The 17,488-nt window shown below is 48.3% G+C and overlaps 1 protein-coding gene across 1 annotated transcript in view; it reads left to right on the top strand.

The window, feature by feature from the left end:
- Positions 1–441: 441 nt before the first annotated feature.
- The window catches only part of FAM117A (family with sequence similarity 117 member A), a 42,221-nt gene continuing 25,174 nt past the window's right edge, over positions 442–17,488 (top strand). Inside the window, exon 1 of the mRNA XM_032428861.1 lies at positions 442–637. Within this exon, the coding sequence (XP_032284752.1) occupies positions 442–637 (196 nt within the window). The remainder of the gene's footprint in view (positions 638–17,488) is intronic.

The raw sequence follows: 17,488 nt of genomic DNA, 5'->3' as shown, positions 1-17,488 counted from the left end.
TGATTCCACTAGTGCTTGATTCCATCTTACACCCGGCCCCACCCCCGCTTAGCCTGACGTCACGTGACAGTTTATTTGCATACTACCTGGGACTGGGTGTGACGCTCCCCTTTTCTGCGTCTTCTCATTGGCGGCACCGGAGAACCGGCCCTCTTCCGGACGGACCAATCGGCGGCTCCTCGGACGGAGGAAAGCGGGAGGGGGCGGGATGAGGGTGGGGTCTTGGGTTGGATCGCTAGGCATATCGACCAATCATCCTCTGGAGTGGGAAGAACAAGCCGTGGATTGGTTGGGGGGAGGGGTCTGGGGCTCTGTAGGCCAATGAGAGTTCTGGGCTGAGGGGGCCGGTCTCCGCCCCGCACAGCAGATAAGCAGCCGCAGCGGGGGTTGGGGGGCTGTGTGGGGCTCGCTGTGGGGCCGAGGCAGGCAGGCGGTCGGGCGATGGCGGGGGCCGCAGCGGGCGGCAGAGGCGGAGGTCCTTGGGGGCCGGGGCGCGGAGGGGCCGGGGGGCTCCGGCGGGGCTGCTCTCCCCCAGCCCCCGCCGGCTCCCCCCGGGCTGGGCTGCAGCCGCTCAGGGCCACGGTCCCCTTCCAGCTGCAGCAGCCGCACCAGCGCCGGGACGGGGGTGGCCGCGCAGGTGAGCCGGGCCTGGAGCGGGTACCGGGGGGAGGAGCCGTTGGGGGAGGGGGGGCGCGTGATGGGGGGAGGGGCACGGGGAGAAGCGTGAGGGGAAAGTGGATGGGGGCGAGGGGAGAGAAAGGGGGTCGCGCAAAGTCTGCGAGGGCGGAGGGAGCGAGAGCGAGGAGCGGTGAACGCTGGGTCCACCGCTGGGACAGAGTGTGCAGGCAGTCGGGGCCGGGAGGTGAGGGGAGGGACAGGGCAGACGGAGGCTGTCTTTGGGGGCGTAACCGAAAAGTGGGCAGAGGTGTCGTGTGGGGGTGAGTGGAAGATGCAGGGGTGGCAGCGAGGTGTGAGGAAGGAGTGAGTGGCACGTGATGGGGGCGCCCTGTGCTGGCTGGCGCTGGAGCGAGGAGCCGGTGGGCGCTGGACGTCTGCACGGGGAGGGGGAGGGGCATGGAGGAGAGCCCCGTGGAGCCATGTGTTACTTCTCCAACTTGAGTTTGGTTCCAGCATCCCGCTCTACGGCTCTGGAGTTCCTTTCCCCCCCACTTAACGTGCACTTCCCTTTATGCCACCTCCCGGAGCTGATTTTATCCGAGCCGTTGGAATAAGTTAGTTTAATGGCTTTTACTACGGTACAAACGCTCCGCTCCGATTCCCTACATTCCTCTTGGTGTGACCCAGAAGTTGTATGTTCCCAGATCATTGACCTGCTTAATATGGCTGTCTCATTCCAACTATCGTGTGGGTGTGTGTATAGGGCCTGGGCAGTGTGCCCCCTGCCTTTCTCTCCTACCCCCACCAAGGCTGTTTAGTCCGGGGCATTGCCAGCCAACGTGGCAGTGGGGTGAGGGCTACACTCAAGGGCAAATACCCCCGCTTTCTGAACAGCCCTGAAACGGTGTCTTAATAGCAGCTTGATGTGGTGGGTGTGGGGAAACTAGGGAGGAGCAAGATTAACCTTGCTTTCACACTCAAAGCTGTGATGGATCCCCCACAAAGGCAGGCAGTGAGGAATGGGAAAAGGAACCTACTTGCATGAGGAGGTTGGCAATAAGTTGAAAGTGAGGCTTGCATTTGATTCACACCAGATGTGAAAAAGATCATTGCACACTTCCAAAGCCTCAGAGTCTACCAAATGTACAAAAGTCATGGTCCCCACCGTCTAATGGTTAATGACATTCTCTACACCAGAGTTTCTTGAGCTTTTTGTGATTACTAGGCTTCATTGCGGCACACCCCCCTCCTGAAAGTATAGCTGCTACAGTGCCTTTCTAGGTAGGAATGGGATTAAGGGTCTCTGAAGTAGAAAGTCCAAGTCTATCTGGACCTCATTGTAAATGTTAACATTGCATCTTGGAACACAGAAACGTGGTCAAGTCTGGTAGCAAGATGGTGACCAACTAGTCAAAGTATGCCTATCTGGTGGTGTAGAGCAGAGCAATGCCCAAACTCATGCCTATCATGAGCTATAAAGCAAACCACAAGATTATAAACCTGTTGGTTTTGTTTGGACTTCCTTGGAGTCCAGGGGAGTTAGTAGAACAGCAAGCACCAGAACCTTAGTCACTTTTAGTAGAAATCAACAGAAAGCCTGCCTATGCTATAGCTGGAAATCTAATAGCAGTCATATTTTAAGAGCAGTTATTTTATGTCTACCATAGAACTAACATTAAAGGCACAAACACTGGTGGGTGCTGTGGAATGGAGAAGAGTGTAGGTTTGGATAACTGGGTTCTTTACGTGGCCTCTTCCTTTTTAGAGGGCCAGGGGCCCAAAGATCCTGGTAAAAATCATAGGAAGCTAGAGTTCTGCATAACTATTTGGATGATTTAGGGCAAGTTGAGTGGTCCTTTGTGTATGAATTGGGCTGATGGGTTATCCCTCCACCTTTTAGTATCCCAGAGGCATTAATGAGGCACTTATCTGCTATATGGTGGGATTATCTATAGATTTTCAGTGAGGCAGGAGAGAGGAAAGATAGGAAAGAGGGGTCTGAGCCTGTGGACTTCTCTGTGAGCAGACATTAAGGGGCTGTACCTGACCTTTGGTTTGGGAGTACATCGGGTCTTCTATGTGTTAACTTGACTGTCTATGTGTGTTCAGATTGTTTCCATTCCTTGCACTTGAGAAGCGGCAGGAGTGGTTTCCTCTACAGGCTAGTGGCGTACCTGCGATAGGAGGAAACGCCTTACATTCATAAACCCTTACGAGAATCCTCCTGGCTCTGGGTCCCAGGATTCCTGAATTTTGATTCCAGGCTCTGCCATTTACTAGCTGTGTGGCATGGAAGAAGTTTCTTAACTTCTGTGCCTCAGTTTCCTCATCTGTTAGAATGTGAATCATAACTATATCCTGAGTTAACAGTTATAAAGTCTGAGGCACCTAGAAGGTGCCATCAGTGTTTGCCACTGCTTCTGTCGTTACTCTTCCCTCCACCCAGCCACGGTGAGAGCACTGTTGGCCAAAACCCATTGCCTTTCAGGCTTCAAAGAGCAAACCCATGTTGGTCTGAAACCAGTACTGCAAGTTTCAGAATTTCAAGGCTGCCTCTTGCAGTTTTATTCCCTCATCTTTTAAAATGAGCTTTTCTAAACAGGGCTCCAGAACCCAACTGTTTAAAAAGGCATGTGAGCTGGGACTGGGTTTCAGGGACAATTAGGTGCCGTCACTGTTTCTTTCCCATCCCAAAGTGTCGTAGTGCTCAGGGCTGTGCAGTTATCTCTGCCACATGCCCTGTTGTGGTCCTGACAAGATATATTAGACCTTGTAAAAACAGGGTGATGGTGTAAAGAACAGGATTTACCTTCTGTGGCCATTCATCATGAGGGATGTCTTCATAAAATGAGGAATGGCTTCATTTTTCTGAGCCTGGGCTAGGGGTGTGGAAGGCAAAAGAGAACAGTGAGAAAAATGAAGGTCAAGTCTAGGAAAGCTAAGATCCACCCGTGGGGAATAGCAACCCAGGATACATTTCTTACAGCAGTTTCCCCTTTAATTAAATTCTCATTTGTGTCTTACGTCAGTTGGAGGCTGCTAACTTTTATGTTCTTCCAGGACTACTGATGGACAAAACGGGACTGGGAGGTGAATTGTTCTGGGTTCCAGTCTTAACTATCCTGTTCAGTGTCTCTGTCTCCGTATCTCTAGAATGAAGATAATGTTTAATCCAGCTTTGCAAATTCCTCTCTAGTGGACCAGCCCCACAGGGGTCAGCTGGGTGCTGGGGGAGCCACGGGTTGCCTCTGACCTCCTCTGCCCAGCAGAACCTTCTTTAACCCAGGGTTGGCAGTTATGGCCTGCAGGCCAAATCTAGGCCTCTGCCCGCTTTTGTAAATAAAGTTTTATTGGAACTCAGCCATGCTCCTTCATTTAGTATTGTCTGTGGCTGCTCTTTCACGACAGTGACAGAGTGGAGTAGTTGTGATAGAGACCATAAGGCCCACAAAGCTTAAAATATTTACTACCATGGCACTTTACAGGAAAAGTTGGCCTACCCTTGTCTTAAACAGTGTTCCTTACCATTATTCCTATATAAAGGTCAGTTTCAATGCATGTGGTGTACACCTCCTCAGAAAATTCTAAGGGAGTAAAGAAAAGTAACAAGCCTGTATCCCCACTCATGTTTTAGGCGAAAAGAAAAGGGGGGGGTCATCAGCTTCCAGTCAGTTCTCAGTCTTTGTGGAGGATCAGCACATGTGAATGGAGGCTGCCTCCCTGCCCCCCCGCCCCCACCCCCTGCGTTGTCAGGTGGCATGTGTTCAGTAGACATAAACTAATTTGGATTTACATAAAAGCTTGACTGTTAGGCAAATATGCACCTCCTCCCCTCATAACCCCTCCCAAAACACCCACAACTGCAGTGAACACATTTCAAATCAGTTGGAAATGGCTTTAGGTTTATCTCCTGTTTGGGATTTTTCTCGATCACTGACAGCTGGCAGTAGTCGGGGCTGCCTTAAAACTGGCTTCCCCACAGGGACGTAGGATGGGTTTACTTCAGACGTCCATTCGGTTCTCCAGGATGGCCGTTTCAGTGAATATAAGGCAGCATTGTTAATAGCAATGCTATTGGTAATTATTAAACTCCTTTCCTTGCAATGCTTTGAAAACTTAGTCCTTGGGGGATGGGTGTTTAGATAGGTCTGGAACCACATTAAGGAGGTCCCTTATTAGGGACCTTGAGAAAAAGCCCTCATCAAATCATGGTCCTCCTGGACGCTGGTGTCAGAAGCAGTCCAGCTTCTCAATGCCAAGGAGCCATCTTGCTGTAATGAAGCCTGGGGGTGCAGTTAAAATCCTTTAAGAGCTACAGTCGTCCTTGGATGCTCTGTGATTGAGGCACCCTCTGGGAAGCATTAAACACTGCTTAGCCTGATGCTGCTAACTTGCTTTTGACAGCTTTGCTTGCCCCAGGCACGTGGTCCCCAAAATGTACTGCTGAAGTCTGTCTTAAATGTTATCACCAGTGACAGCATCCTTGAAATTTGGGGGTCACAGTGCCTAACTGCTTTATCCCGTCGGTCCCTAAAGGAGCATGGGTCCATGTGTTCTTCCATGTTTGGGATAGCAAAGGATTATATATATGGGAAGTTCTCCACTCATGTAACATAGAGCTAGGATATTTTAAACCGTTTGAGGTCAGTGGAGGAGAGATGAGAACAAAAGTGGGTGTGGTGGTAAGAGGACATCATTCTCTCTGGTTCCAAATATAGATGGATCTCCAGAAAATTTGGGGCAGGATTGCAAAACTTCCAGTTCTGGTGGCCATGTGAGTGTTGCCAAAGTGGTTGGTGGGCTTTAATAGCAGAGAACACTTTACCCATATTTTTGGCTAGTTTATACTGAATGGTGTGATGGGCACCCACGCCACACTATTCTTTGATCTTGTTCTTTTTTTAATTAAAGCATAATTAACATACGGTGTTATATTAGTTTCAGTTGTACAACATAAGGATTCAACAATTCTGTACGTTACTCAGTGTATTCCTTGATCTTCATGGAACTGTTAGAAATCAAGCGTCCTCGGGGTGCCTGGCAGGCTCAATCGGTAGAGCACATGACTCTTGATCTCCAGGTTGTGAGTTTGAGCCCCACGTTGGGTGTAGAGATTATTTAAAAAAAAAAGAAATCAAACATCCTCCTCTGGATTTTTATACCTCTCACGTAGAGACTTTGTGCCATAAGGATTCACACTTTAGGGTGTGACATGTTCTGGAGGCGGGTCTGGTTTTGAAATCTTACTGACACTATCACACTTCCCAAATGCTATTTGACACCAGCTCCAATGCTTTCCTAGTCTTGCCTGGGCTTACCCTTACTCTCCAGGCAGTTTGGAGCCCTTTCAAGGAGCTGGAAGGAGAAACCTTGTGTTTCCTTTCCAGTTCAGAGTGAAGGTGGGTGCCCACCAGCACGTTTGTTGAGTGGGAGTGGACAATCTCTTTGTGGGTTACTAAGTTTTGCCCCACTTTGAGGTGGATAGAAGAGGGGCCAGGAAGAGTGGAAACAGACAAAAGATGAGTGAGAAACCTGGTCGCCTTCCAACCCCGCCCCGGCTGAGGGCTGAGTTGAGTCTTCATAGAGGGCTCCATTATTTGGTTTGCAGGGTTATGAATTAACCAAACACGAGCCGAATCTATTCACATTGTTAGGTCAAAAACAAATCCCGATCTCCGAGAGAAAAGAGTTTTGGATTATATTTGAAGTTATAAATTATCCGTGCTCCAGTTCCTCTCCAGCGGTGTGGAGCTTGTGAAGGGGCCCGTGTTCTTGGGAACAGCTGGATGGAGGGAGTTTCTCTACACTGGCTCCCCACACTCAGGCCTCCAGCTCAGGGTCCCCACCAAACCTCCTGGGTTTGAAAACTCTTCCTGGCACTTTGCTCTCCTCCTCCACGCTTTTCCTCAGGGTCACTACAAAGCTGCATGCTCAGCTTGGAGTCATTTAAATGTTTATCCTCAGGCCCGAATAAGCCTCAGTTGACTTTTACTGTGTCAGAAAACCACAGCCAATCAAGGGTGGCTTTAATGAACTCGAAAGAATGCTATCAAAGTATTTCATAATAGGGAATCTTTTAGCTCTAGCCCTTGGGCAACCTGGAACTGAAGTTGGGGCTCTGGACACCTCCCCTTCCCTGCTCACACGCCCCGGCTGGCTGATATTGGGGATGGATGGAGGGCCTTGGGCTCAGCACTGCCTGCCCATGAGCAGTTTCTGCTCTGCTTCCAGCTCCCTCATAAAAGGGTCGGAGGTTGGGGGAGGCCTGGGAAGATTCCTCTGAGGGCTTTGGTTGATCTGAAGCAGCGGGTCTGTGATCAGGGGTGGTGGAGTTTTTCTCTGAGGCCGCCTGGATGTGGCTTCTTAGTATTTGGCAGGGCAGAGTTGTAAGTCTGGGATGCCTCTTCTCAGACCCTGAGCTCCCTATCTTGTGAATGGAGGGTGGCTTTTTAAGCTGGAGAGAACTATGCCAATAAGCATAGGTCTAGTTCCTCCCCAGCTCTGTTACCTGAATCCCCTGTCATCTGATCCTCAATGAAAACATGCAGGAGAGCACTGAGGTCTCACCTCCTTAAGAGGGAAAGGTAGGATAAACATAGGACTCTAAAAGCAAATGACTAACATGTCCACCAGTGGATAAAATTTAATTCAAGCTGGAGGAGGCATAGAATAAAGGAATATTTATTCCTTTCGTGTTACGTAGGGTTAATTGGAGAATTAACCGGGATATTTCCAGTAAGCTTTTTTCTCCCCCACCCAATTGGCCAGTGTATTATTCTCCCTAAGGTTAAATTAAGTTTTTACTCTTCTCTTTTCCCTTCCCTTTCAAAAGTAGCATTGGTGTGGCCGTCTGGTCAGCTGTGTTTCTTCACTTTCTCAGATCTCTTTAGTCCCTTCAGCCCATGCTGCAAATTGTGTGCCTGCCTTTTTAAAAGGTAGGCACCTCATGTTTCAAGTTCAAGTGCAATGGAACTCACCCTGCAGCTTGAACAGATTTGAGTGTTTTTGCAGAGGGAGGGCCAGGGCAGATGGGGAGTGTCGTGCTCAATAAATACTTGTTGGATTGAGTTGCTGGAAAGGCAGCAGGGGTGGGGAGAGTGAGCCACACTTCCCCCAGTCTCACTTGAAATGGTTTTTCCCACTTCTGGTCCCCACACACTGTGCCCCCTTTATAATACCTCTCTGCAGCTACTTCCAAGGCAACCTCCCCCCACCCCACCCCCACCCCCCGAAGTGTTAGTGTTCTCTCTCTCTTTAAATCACTGGTCTCCTATTCATCCTGGTCATTGGGCTTGAAGCCCAGCTGGTGGCAAAGACGTGGCATTTCCATGGATGTCATTGCTAGGCCTGTAGGTTCCCTTCCCCTCACACTTAAAGCCAGAGGGTGAGCTTGGGCAGTTAGTTACCAGGTGGATCCATGGAAACAGCCAACATTTAGGATTTTGTTTAAAAAAAAAAAAAAAAAAAAGCCAGACTACCTGGCTTTCGGCTTAGAAGTGGATATGGTGACAGGCCAAGGAAAGTGAGATGAATACTGCGTGTCCTTTCACTCCAGGCAAATTTACACCAAATTCCTAGTAGGCTAATGTATAGCAAAGGGAAGCAGAAAAATGAAATCTGAATCAGTGACTTTTCTAGGCTAGGGAGCAGAACTGTCTACGGGCTATGGGCCCGAATGGGGCTTCAGGCTTCATCTAGAGGTGTGATCAAGCTGGAAGCCCCCTTTCCCAAGCCAGGCACCATCCTGTTTCTCCTTCTCTCCCCACGCCGCAAGTTGGGAAATGCTGGAAAGAGATGCTCATTAGCATTCCCCACGCCCTGGACACATACACTGTCATCCACGGAGCCCACGTTGCCCCTTTGTTCAGGTTGCCAACCATGGACCTGGCGGCTTAGTCAAATTGTTTTCTAAACCTGTCCAGCTGGGGGTAACTTTGAACAGAGTAAAACTGCAATTGAGAGGAAGGAAAGACAGCTTCTCTTACCTCGCCCTCCCTTCTCCTCTTCCCTGCCCCACACACTGCCTTTTCTTTACCAGTTTTCTGTGCCCGGTGCGTGTTTGATCGCCCACACCGCTTTGAGAGAACCAGCACTGATAACACTTGCGCTCCCTGCCCCACACCTGCAAGCTGGCTGAAAACCTGCCGCACGGCCTCTGTTTGGGGATTGTCTTTGTAACTCATACCCATCAGAAATGACAAGCCAGGGTTGAGGGTGGAGCTGGATGGCATTTGGCGAGACCGAGGGGATGCAGCCAGAGTCCGATGCAGAGATTGGGAAGAAGGCAGTGCGAGTCACACCCATGTGGTGCATGCACTTCTTACTGTTGAGAGTAGCGCCTGGACTCTCTCTCACTGGAACCGCAACCCTGGGGAGTTCTGTGTTCGCAGGAGAAGGCAAAAACAGCTGCTTCGGTGGAAAGAAAGAGCCTGGGAATCCCAACAAACTTTTGTATTTTTCGGGGAAGTTGAGCATATAGATAGCTTTAGTTTTAACAGTGTGTTCCATTCATTTAGCTCTCTGTTGCTCCTGGTCGGGATTCTAGAACGTTTCTCATTCATCTGCCTGACGGTCTTGCAGGTGCAGGTGGCATTGACTTGTTTTCACAGATAAGTTTGAAGTGAGACCTAGAAAGGAAGTGACTTGCCCAGGACCATGTGACTATAAAGCCCTTTTGCTCCTGATCCCAGGGCTTTTCCCACATATGTGTGGCGAGTCCATTGTGAATTTCCTCCCGGGCTGGCATCCTCTATGTCACCTGCCCAGCACACGCCCAGCCCATGTTTCCCTTCGGCTTGTATGCCTGTATTCCAGGAGCAAAAATTCATCTGTTCAGTTGACCAAAACAAAATTGGAAAGGAAAATGGGCTGCAAAGAAGTCTGTTGTTTCTTCAGCACCCTCTAAGTGACTATTCACTTGGTGTGGCTAATTGGAAGGTGACGGTTATTACGTTAAATGTGTGATATGGTGGCAGCTTTGAGTACCTCCCACTGGTTTGAGAGACGCAATTTCCAGGTAGAATGAGAAGCTAACCAGGGACAGACAGGCCCAGGAGGCAGGAAGGTTTTTCCTGCTTATAAGTGGGGTCATTGTCATGGTTACTGGGCTTGGGCCCACGTCAGGAAGATACCTCCAAGATGGAGCTTATAGGAAAGGGTGTCTTTCTTATGTGTGACTATGTGGAACCCCAAAGAGCACCTGGGAATAAATGTGGGTGGTGCAATCCTCTGCTGGGGGGTAGGTTCAGGTGGCATGGCATTATGATGACAGCTTAGTCTTCCATGTAGGGAACCCCTGGTGCAAACTACCCCCGCCCTCCCTGCCATGCTCTATTTGACTGTCTCCTCCTCCTAGCTTTAGGTTAAGTAGGAGTAGAGTCACTGTGATACATGATAATGCTTTTATGAGACAAGTGTGTGCCCAATAAAGGGGACTAGCGGGGACTTGAACTCAGAAGAAAGCTCCATCTAGGGACTTTGGTATCATGGAGAAATTGCCTGGCCTGTTTCACAGAGGTTACCTAGGCCCCCTCCCTGCCTCCCCGAGAGAGTTCCAGGCAGCTCTTTACCCACTTACCTCTCTTATAAAATCAGACTTTGAATTCTTGAATGTCCTGATAACCATATGCTTATGTGTATCCTTTCTTTGCCTGTTATTTCTCAACTTCATAAGATAAAATCCCATTATAACAAACATTATAAAAAACAATTCTGTATAATAAAGCTATTTCCATGGTTCATATCAATGCTTTGTTGTTGTTTTTTGTGTTTTTTGTTGTTTAAAGGAGAGTAACCAACTCTCTTCTTCTGTGTCAAGTACTTTTTCTGGTCCCTGTCCATGTAATGGTTCATCCCTGAGCCAGGGCCCCAGCACTAGCCATCTGCCTTGGGGGCAGGGAGGAGGGAGAGGAGCAGTGGACCCATCTCGAAGTAGCAAGGCTCCCCTTTGTTGGCATTTTATCTCGAACCTCCCACCCTCCTGTACGTCTTTGTTTTCAAACAGAACACCACACAAAAACCCAACAAAGGACAGTACGCGTGTTTATCTGAATGTGAGTGTGTGTCTTGAGTGTGAGTGAGCATGTAGGTGCTGAGTGTGAGCACGTGTGTGAAAAAGTGCACGTGAAGGAAAGCAAATGACAAAGCAGGTGGGACAAATGTTTGCCCAAAGGCAAATCTGGGTCAAGGTTATATGTCCTGCTCTTGTTCTCGTATCTGGACGTTTGAAATTACTTCCAAATAAAAAGTTTAAAAGATGAGTACATGCTAGACTAATTTGACGGTACCAGGAGTTCTTGAGAGTGTAAGTTCTCTTCTCTTCCTCTTATAACATCTCTTATTCTCCCCGTTTAACAGACAGCAAAACTGAAGCCCAGAGAAGTCAACTGACCTGAGTTCACGTAGCACACTGGGGCCGAGGCAGGATTTGGGCCCAGGGACTGACCACTGTGGTAGGCCACCCCTCAGGAGCCTAGACTGCGGCTTGCCCTGACTCCCTGAGCTGGACCAGGGGGGCATCAGATGCCAGGAACGATCGGGGGACCTGCTGTGGTGTGCCCACGCCCCATGCAGGCCCCGCACTGACCCAGCAGGGGGTCAGCCGGCGTGCAGCAGTCTGCCGAAGCACGCCAAGCACACTCAGGATGTCCAGGTACCTTCTCGGGACAGCTGCTTCCCTATTTTAAGGAACACTTTTACTCTGCTCTTCACTCATCTCTCTGCATTTCTTAAAGAGCATGAGATCAGAAGCCTCTTGTGCCAGAGCCACGGAATAATTCTAGTTTGAGTTTTTATGTTAGAGATGGATGGGCAAAAAGCAGTCAGGTTCGGCGTAGAGAGCAAGGCTAGAGTGTGGGCCCAGGCCAGACAGCTTTCTCAGCCGTGCACCAGTCCGCTTGTGGAGGGACAGGAGCCCGAGGGAAGACGTTCTTGTGGTTCCGTGTGACACGTCTTACCAAGTGGACGAGAGTTACAACTGTGTACACAGAGGTAGGACTCGCTGTCAGTCAGGGAAAACTGCTAAGCACAGGGCCCGGGGACGGATCTGATCATCCTGCTCAGCTGGTTGAGGGAGAGCTTCAGACACTGCTGTTTGTTTCCTGGTCCCTTTGCTCTAACACCAAACCACAAGTCCTACGTCTCTCTGTGCTCCTGGAAGGCACCTGAATCGTTCCTGACAGTTTCACTTACTGGTATGTCCCCCCAGCTTCCAGAATTAGGGTTGAGTGAATGATTCTTACTCTGCTTCCTAACAGAACAGTTTTTGAAAATCTTTCATTTTAGCATGTGTCCTTTCTCTGCAGTGCCTCCCGGGCAGCCACCTTAGAGCCATGAGATTGTGGTTAAGTTGGCTTCAAAGGGTTTTTTTTTCCCCATGGGCTCCAGCCAGTTATGGGAAAGAGACCTGTGAGCATTTACTATATTATTACCCCAGCTTATATATACTTAGATTGCTTGTCTTTAGGCAGTTATCATGTTATATAGGCTATCGCCACAATTCTCTGGTTCTTCCTGGCTCTGTCCTACCCCAACAGAAGTGCCGGGTGGATGACATCCAGGGGCAGAACACAGTGCAGGAGGATGAGGAAAGGCTGCCCCCCTGATTCCTGGTGGGTCGTGTGCAGCATGGAGGTGTGCAAATGGCCAAAGCGGTCTACTTAGGACGGTAGCAGTGGCATTCCGGTTCTTAGACATATAGATAGGATGTCTTGGTAATGAACCTCCCACACTGTTTCCCTGGATCAAATTCTCCTTTGTTTCAGGAGGCCAAGCCTTTTCTTTGCCTGACTTGTAAAAGAAGAGACTAGTACTGTTAAGCCCTTGATTTAAGAGCAGACACGAAGCCCTTCGTGTACTTTGTGGAGGGGGTGTAACTTACCCTCCAGTGATGTGTGTTGTCCTGTCCACCTCTGCCTCCGGAAGGACATGGAGAGAGGTGACCTGACAGGTGTCCTGCTCTGAAGTCCTCAGTGGTCTCGGGCGTACACTGATGATAGGAAAAACCTTCCCAGTGTCATACCTTTCAAGGCTGTTTCTGGAGAGGCCATCTGATCTTGCTTTTCAGAAGAGGTTTACCCTGGAGGCACTGCATCACCTTTGAATCTCGGAGCAACTGGCAAGACCAGGGGCTGCAGCAAAGGGGCTGCCCCGGAAGGTTGCCCGGCACGCTTTGGCGTTTTTCCACCGCTAGGACGACGGCCTGGGAATTTGCCTGGGATTTGAAGTCAGCCTGGGTCAGGTCCAGGATGTCAGAGGCCAGGTAGGGAACCACTAGGTGGGATGTAGCGGACTCTTGGGTGTCTCCGGGTGCAGCCGGGGACACAGTAGAACTTGCAGAAGGAGATGGAGGTAACCAGAGAAGGCTTTCTGCAAGTGGGACAGCATGGTCCACGCAGCTTTGCAAGGGTTGTCAGGGCTGGGCAGAGTGACCCTAATACGATTTTAGACCCTGAAGGCAAAGCAGATCCTGTGACCGTAACCTCCTGGTCCTGAATAATTGAGCAATTGCTTCTTATGAGCCCACCTCCCCGCCCCTCAGCCCCAAGCAAAATGAACCTGAGTCAGTGTTAAGAGCGGAGAACCTGACAGGTTCCAACCTAGTGAGGTGTAGCCGGTGAGCAGACCTGCCCTCTGAGCTCTGATGTCTGCTTGCCCAGTCATGGGATCAGCCCTTCTGCCTGTGGCTAGCCACAGGTAAATTGAGCGCTGTTTATACCCTCCTGCTTGGTCTGGGAGCCCATAGCACAGCTGTCTGATCAGCCTAGGTAAGGCAAATCTCCTTTTGAATTTGTGCCTCCCCCACCTTCCCAGTGAACTTACTTCACCCCAGATAATAGCATGGGCCCTGAGCTTTCCATTTAGCTGAATTGGTCAGTGGCCATCTCTTATTTACCCTTTAATAAGAGCTGGGGAATTCTAGAACTAGAGGAGGCTCAGACTCCTCTGCTGCACTTCCCTGTCTTCCAGGGGCCGGGGGCAGGGGGGTGGGTACTAATGAGACATCAGGGGCATGTCATTCTCTCTCCCCAGAGCTGTTCAGGGGCAGACTCCACATAGTCTTCCTCATCTGATTGTGATCAGCAAGGTCTTCCTTTTATCTAGCTGGACTCTCTCCTATTCTAACTAAAGTCTGTTTCCTTCCCTTCATTTTTGCATCCACACAGAAGAAGACTGATAAATTCTAAGTCCTTTCACCGTTCCCTGGGACCTACCTACCTTCCTGTCAGCCATGTTTACCCATCTTCTGTGAGATCTCACTGGTTTCTGCATTCCTGTGGCAGAGCAATAATGGCCAATGAATGCCCAGTGCTAACTTTGCTGGGCATAGCCAAGGTTCTGTCCAGTTGCAGCTGTGTTTCTGGACCTGTAGGAGCCCTTTCATTCTGCCCACAGTCTTGGTCTTGCTCCCGGGATGACGTGACCTTTCTTAATTTAACATCACCTCCTTCATTCGGTATCTTTATTCTACCTTGTCCTGATTTACATCTTTCAATTCCTTGCTCAGATTAAGCTTCAGTCACTGTTTTGTTTCTTCCTGCCCACCTTCCCTTTCCCCAAATTAGAAGTCCAGAGCAGTGACCCAATTGAATTTGACTACAACCTGCCAAGATTGAAACGCTAAAGGGTTTAGATCCTTGCTGAGTAGTGAATTGAAATTTCTGTCTTCCCAAATTAAGCCAGTTCTTTTTTTTCTCTCACAACTTTATTTTGGAAGAATTTCAAACCTACAGAAAAGTTATAAGCACAATGCATACCCATTTATCTTTCACATAGACTCATCGATAACTTTTTGCCTACAGTTGTCAAATTTCTTTTCTCTCCTTCTGGGTATTACATATGTGTGTGTCTAGACTTATATGTGCATCCATATGTGTGTTTTGTTTATTTGTTTTGAACTGTTTGAAAATAAATGGCAAATACCATGACACTTTTTGCCCTTAACCACAATGGTATCTCCTGAGAATAAGGCCATTCTTCTACATAATCATGATATCATTATTACCCTGAAGAAATTATCTATAATCCCATATCATCTAGTATCCAGTCCCTTTTCAAATTTCCTCTCTGATTGCTCTTTTTTTTTTTTTTTTAAGATTTTTATTTTTTTAAAACAATCTCAACACCCAACATGGGGCTGGAGCTTACAACTCTGAGATCAGGAGTCACATGCTCTACTGACTGAGCCAGCCAGGTGCCCCTTGTTTTTGTCTTTGAGCCAGAATCCAGTAAAGACTCTTGTTTGGTTATATCTTTTTATTTATTTATTTTTCTTAAAGATTTTATTTACTTATTTGAGAGAGCAAGAGAGCACAAGCAGGGGGAGCGGCAGAGGGAGAGGCAGAAGCAGACTCCCCACCGAGCAGGGAACCCAATGCGGGGCTCAATCCCAGGACCCTGAGATCATGACCTGAGCCGAAGGCGGATGCTTAACCAGCTCAGCCACCCAGGTGCCCCAGTTATGTCTTTTTAAAATGCTTATCTAGAATTCCCCTTCCACTAGTGTTTTTGGTTTTTAATGACTTTGAAAAGCACGGACCAGTTCTGCCTTCTAGCTGTCCCACATCCTGGATTTTTCTGGCTGTTTTTTCATGGTGGCATTTAACTTGTTCCTCTATCCCCTGTATTTCCTGCAAATGGATAGTTAGGTCTGGGGCCTGATTTGATTCTGGTAAAACATTTCTAGCAATAACATTTCGTGGGTGAAGTTGTGTACTTTATATCACTTTAGGAGATATATTAGGTCAGAGTGTCCATTACTAGTAATGGCTAAACTTGATCACTTGAGGTGGTGACCACCAGACTTCCCACTGTAAAACTACATTATTCTTTTAATAAGTGGTTTATGGGGTGATACTTTGGCATTATTTAAAAATTCTGTTCCCTACAGTGTTTGGCACCCATTGATGACTCTTCCTAAGAGATTACTTTGGGGTTGCATAAGGCTGGTTCTGAATTAGCATTTATGGACGTGAGTATGGACATGAGAAGTTCAAAAGAGGAATAAAAATTTTTTTCTTTTGAGTTTTGAAATCATAGGTGGGGGGGAAGGCAACAAAACGGGGTCAAATTCTGTCAAAGACTAGGTATGTTGTGTGACTTGGTATTGATAATTGAGTAATAGTTGCTTACACATATATTGCTGTCTAGCAGTTTGCTTCAGGTCAGGGGGAAGGCAGGCTGGATGGAGCTAAAAATAAGTCCTAGTTGGTTCACAAAGCAGAAATTATTTTGACTATTTGGGAGTTAGCTGTAATTCTGTTCCCATTTCCTTTTCTTCCTTTCACACAGTTTCCACTCTCCTCACTAAAAAAGGAATCTCTCATTTTTTAATTGTTTTCTTCTCCCCCTTGACCCACCCAAGATGCCCAGTGGGTAAAACAGTGTTCCTGAGACCCAGGAATGATCACCCTGGTTCCTAGCAAGGGAAAGGACTAGAACTCTTCCAACCCGTGGACTAGTTCCTGAACCAAAGCAGCCAGGTGGTCATGATGATTGAGTCTGACAGTGGAACACAGGGGTGGGGATTCTATTCTCACAAGTCTTCTGGGGAACAGAGATCTGCATCTCCGTTTGCTCTGTGGCCCTGGAGAAATCAGCTCACCTCTTTACATGAGGGTGCGTCACAGGCCCCCACCTGTGACCCCTTGGAAGCTCTGCATCCTCTTCCATCGATGAGTTCACGAGAGTATAGGGTGCACACCTTCAGAGCAGGAATCAGCGAGTTTCAGTCACATGTGTCCTCTCACAGGGTTTATTGTAGATGAACCACCTTGATCTCTGGTTCTTCCTCTCCCTCACTTATCTTACAAGACTACCTGAGAGCTGACCGGATGTTGTGATTTCTTCTTGACTTGATAGGAATCAGACTGTTGTGAGAAGCGGAGATACTGAAGGGTTTATGCCTGTCCTCTGAGTTTATAGGCCACCCAGAGATTCGTCCCTCCCAAGTAACCATGGGTGGGGATTTTTTTTTTTTTTTTTTTTAAGACGGAGAGGGCTAGGCTATGTGCTATTTATGCTATTCTTGCAGAGGCCAAGTGGCTCCCAAAGGAAAGCATGCTCCAGTCACTAACTGCTAGTATTTTGTTTTGTTTTAAGAATGTTGAAATCCTACAGAACTCTTCAGAGAATTCAGATAAAAGGTGAAAAGTTCACACCACTTCCTTTTCTTCTAACTGCAGCTTCTTGAGAATTGAACAACTGTCTAAGTAACTGTTGTCTACTCTTTATACACACACGTGCGCGCACACACACTTGGGATCACCCTTTTCCCTCCTTCCTGATGCAAAGAGCATATTCTTTATTTTTTTCTGCACAGTGACCTCTCTAGATGGGTTTCTCCTGGCCCTTCTCTCCAGCTTCCCATAGATGTGGTCTGCGTGCTGGGAAGTCAGACACAGGGCCAGAAATGCTTTCACGTGAGCTGCACACTTAACCGTGGAATTAGCAATTAATTGAGGGCCTGGCTGAGTAGTTTTTCATGCGTATACAACTATCATCACTCTTGTCTCTTTAGATAAGCCTTCTTGGTCAGGGAAATGTGACGTTTCTCTTCTTTCCTTCTTTCTTTTTAACTCTAGTTTCTGTAGCTTTTTCTCCCTATTGTGGCTGAAGTGAGCTCTCTGCTTGGTATTGAAAGAGTTTAAAGCCCCAGGTGTAATTTTCCCAGCTGGGATGGATGGGGTCTCCTTGGGCTTTCCAAGGAGGTCTTCTGACTCTTGTATGGTCACATTGGGGATTTCAGTTTGACCACAACTTCCCTCCCAGACCCACACGTCCCTGAGTTAAGCAGCTCAGCAGCGCCGGACCACAGGTTGCTCAGAAGACCGCCTGCAGTGTTTAATCCCGACACACAGACTGAAATGGAAAA

This window comes from Phoca vitulina, unplaced genomic scaffold (assembly GCF_004348235.1).
Source record: "Phoca vitulina isolate PV1807 unplaced genomic scaffold, GSC_HSeal_1.0 scaffold40, whole genome shotgun sequence".
In the NCBI taxonomy this organism is placed as follows: Eukaryota; Metazoa; Chordata; class Mammalia; order Carnivora; family Phocidae; genus Phoca; species Phoca vitulina.
The sequence above is the reverse complement of the archived record's forward strand: the minus strand, read 5'-3'. Positions and strand labels throughout refer to the sequence as shown.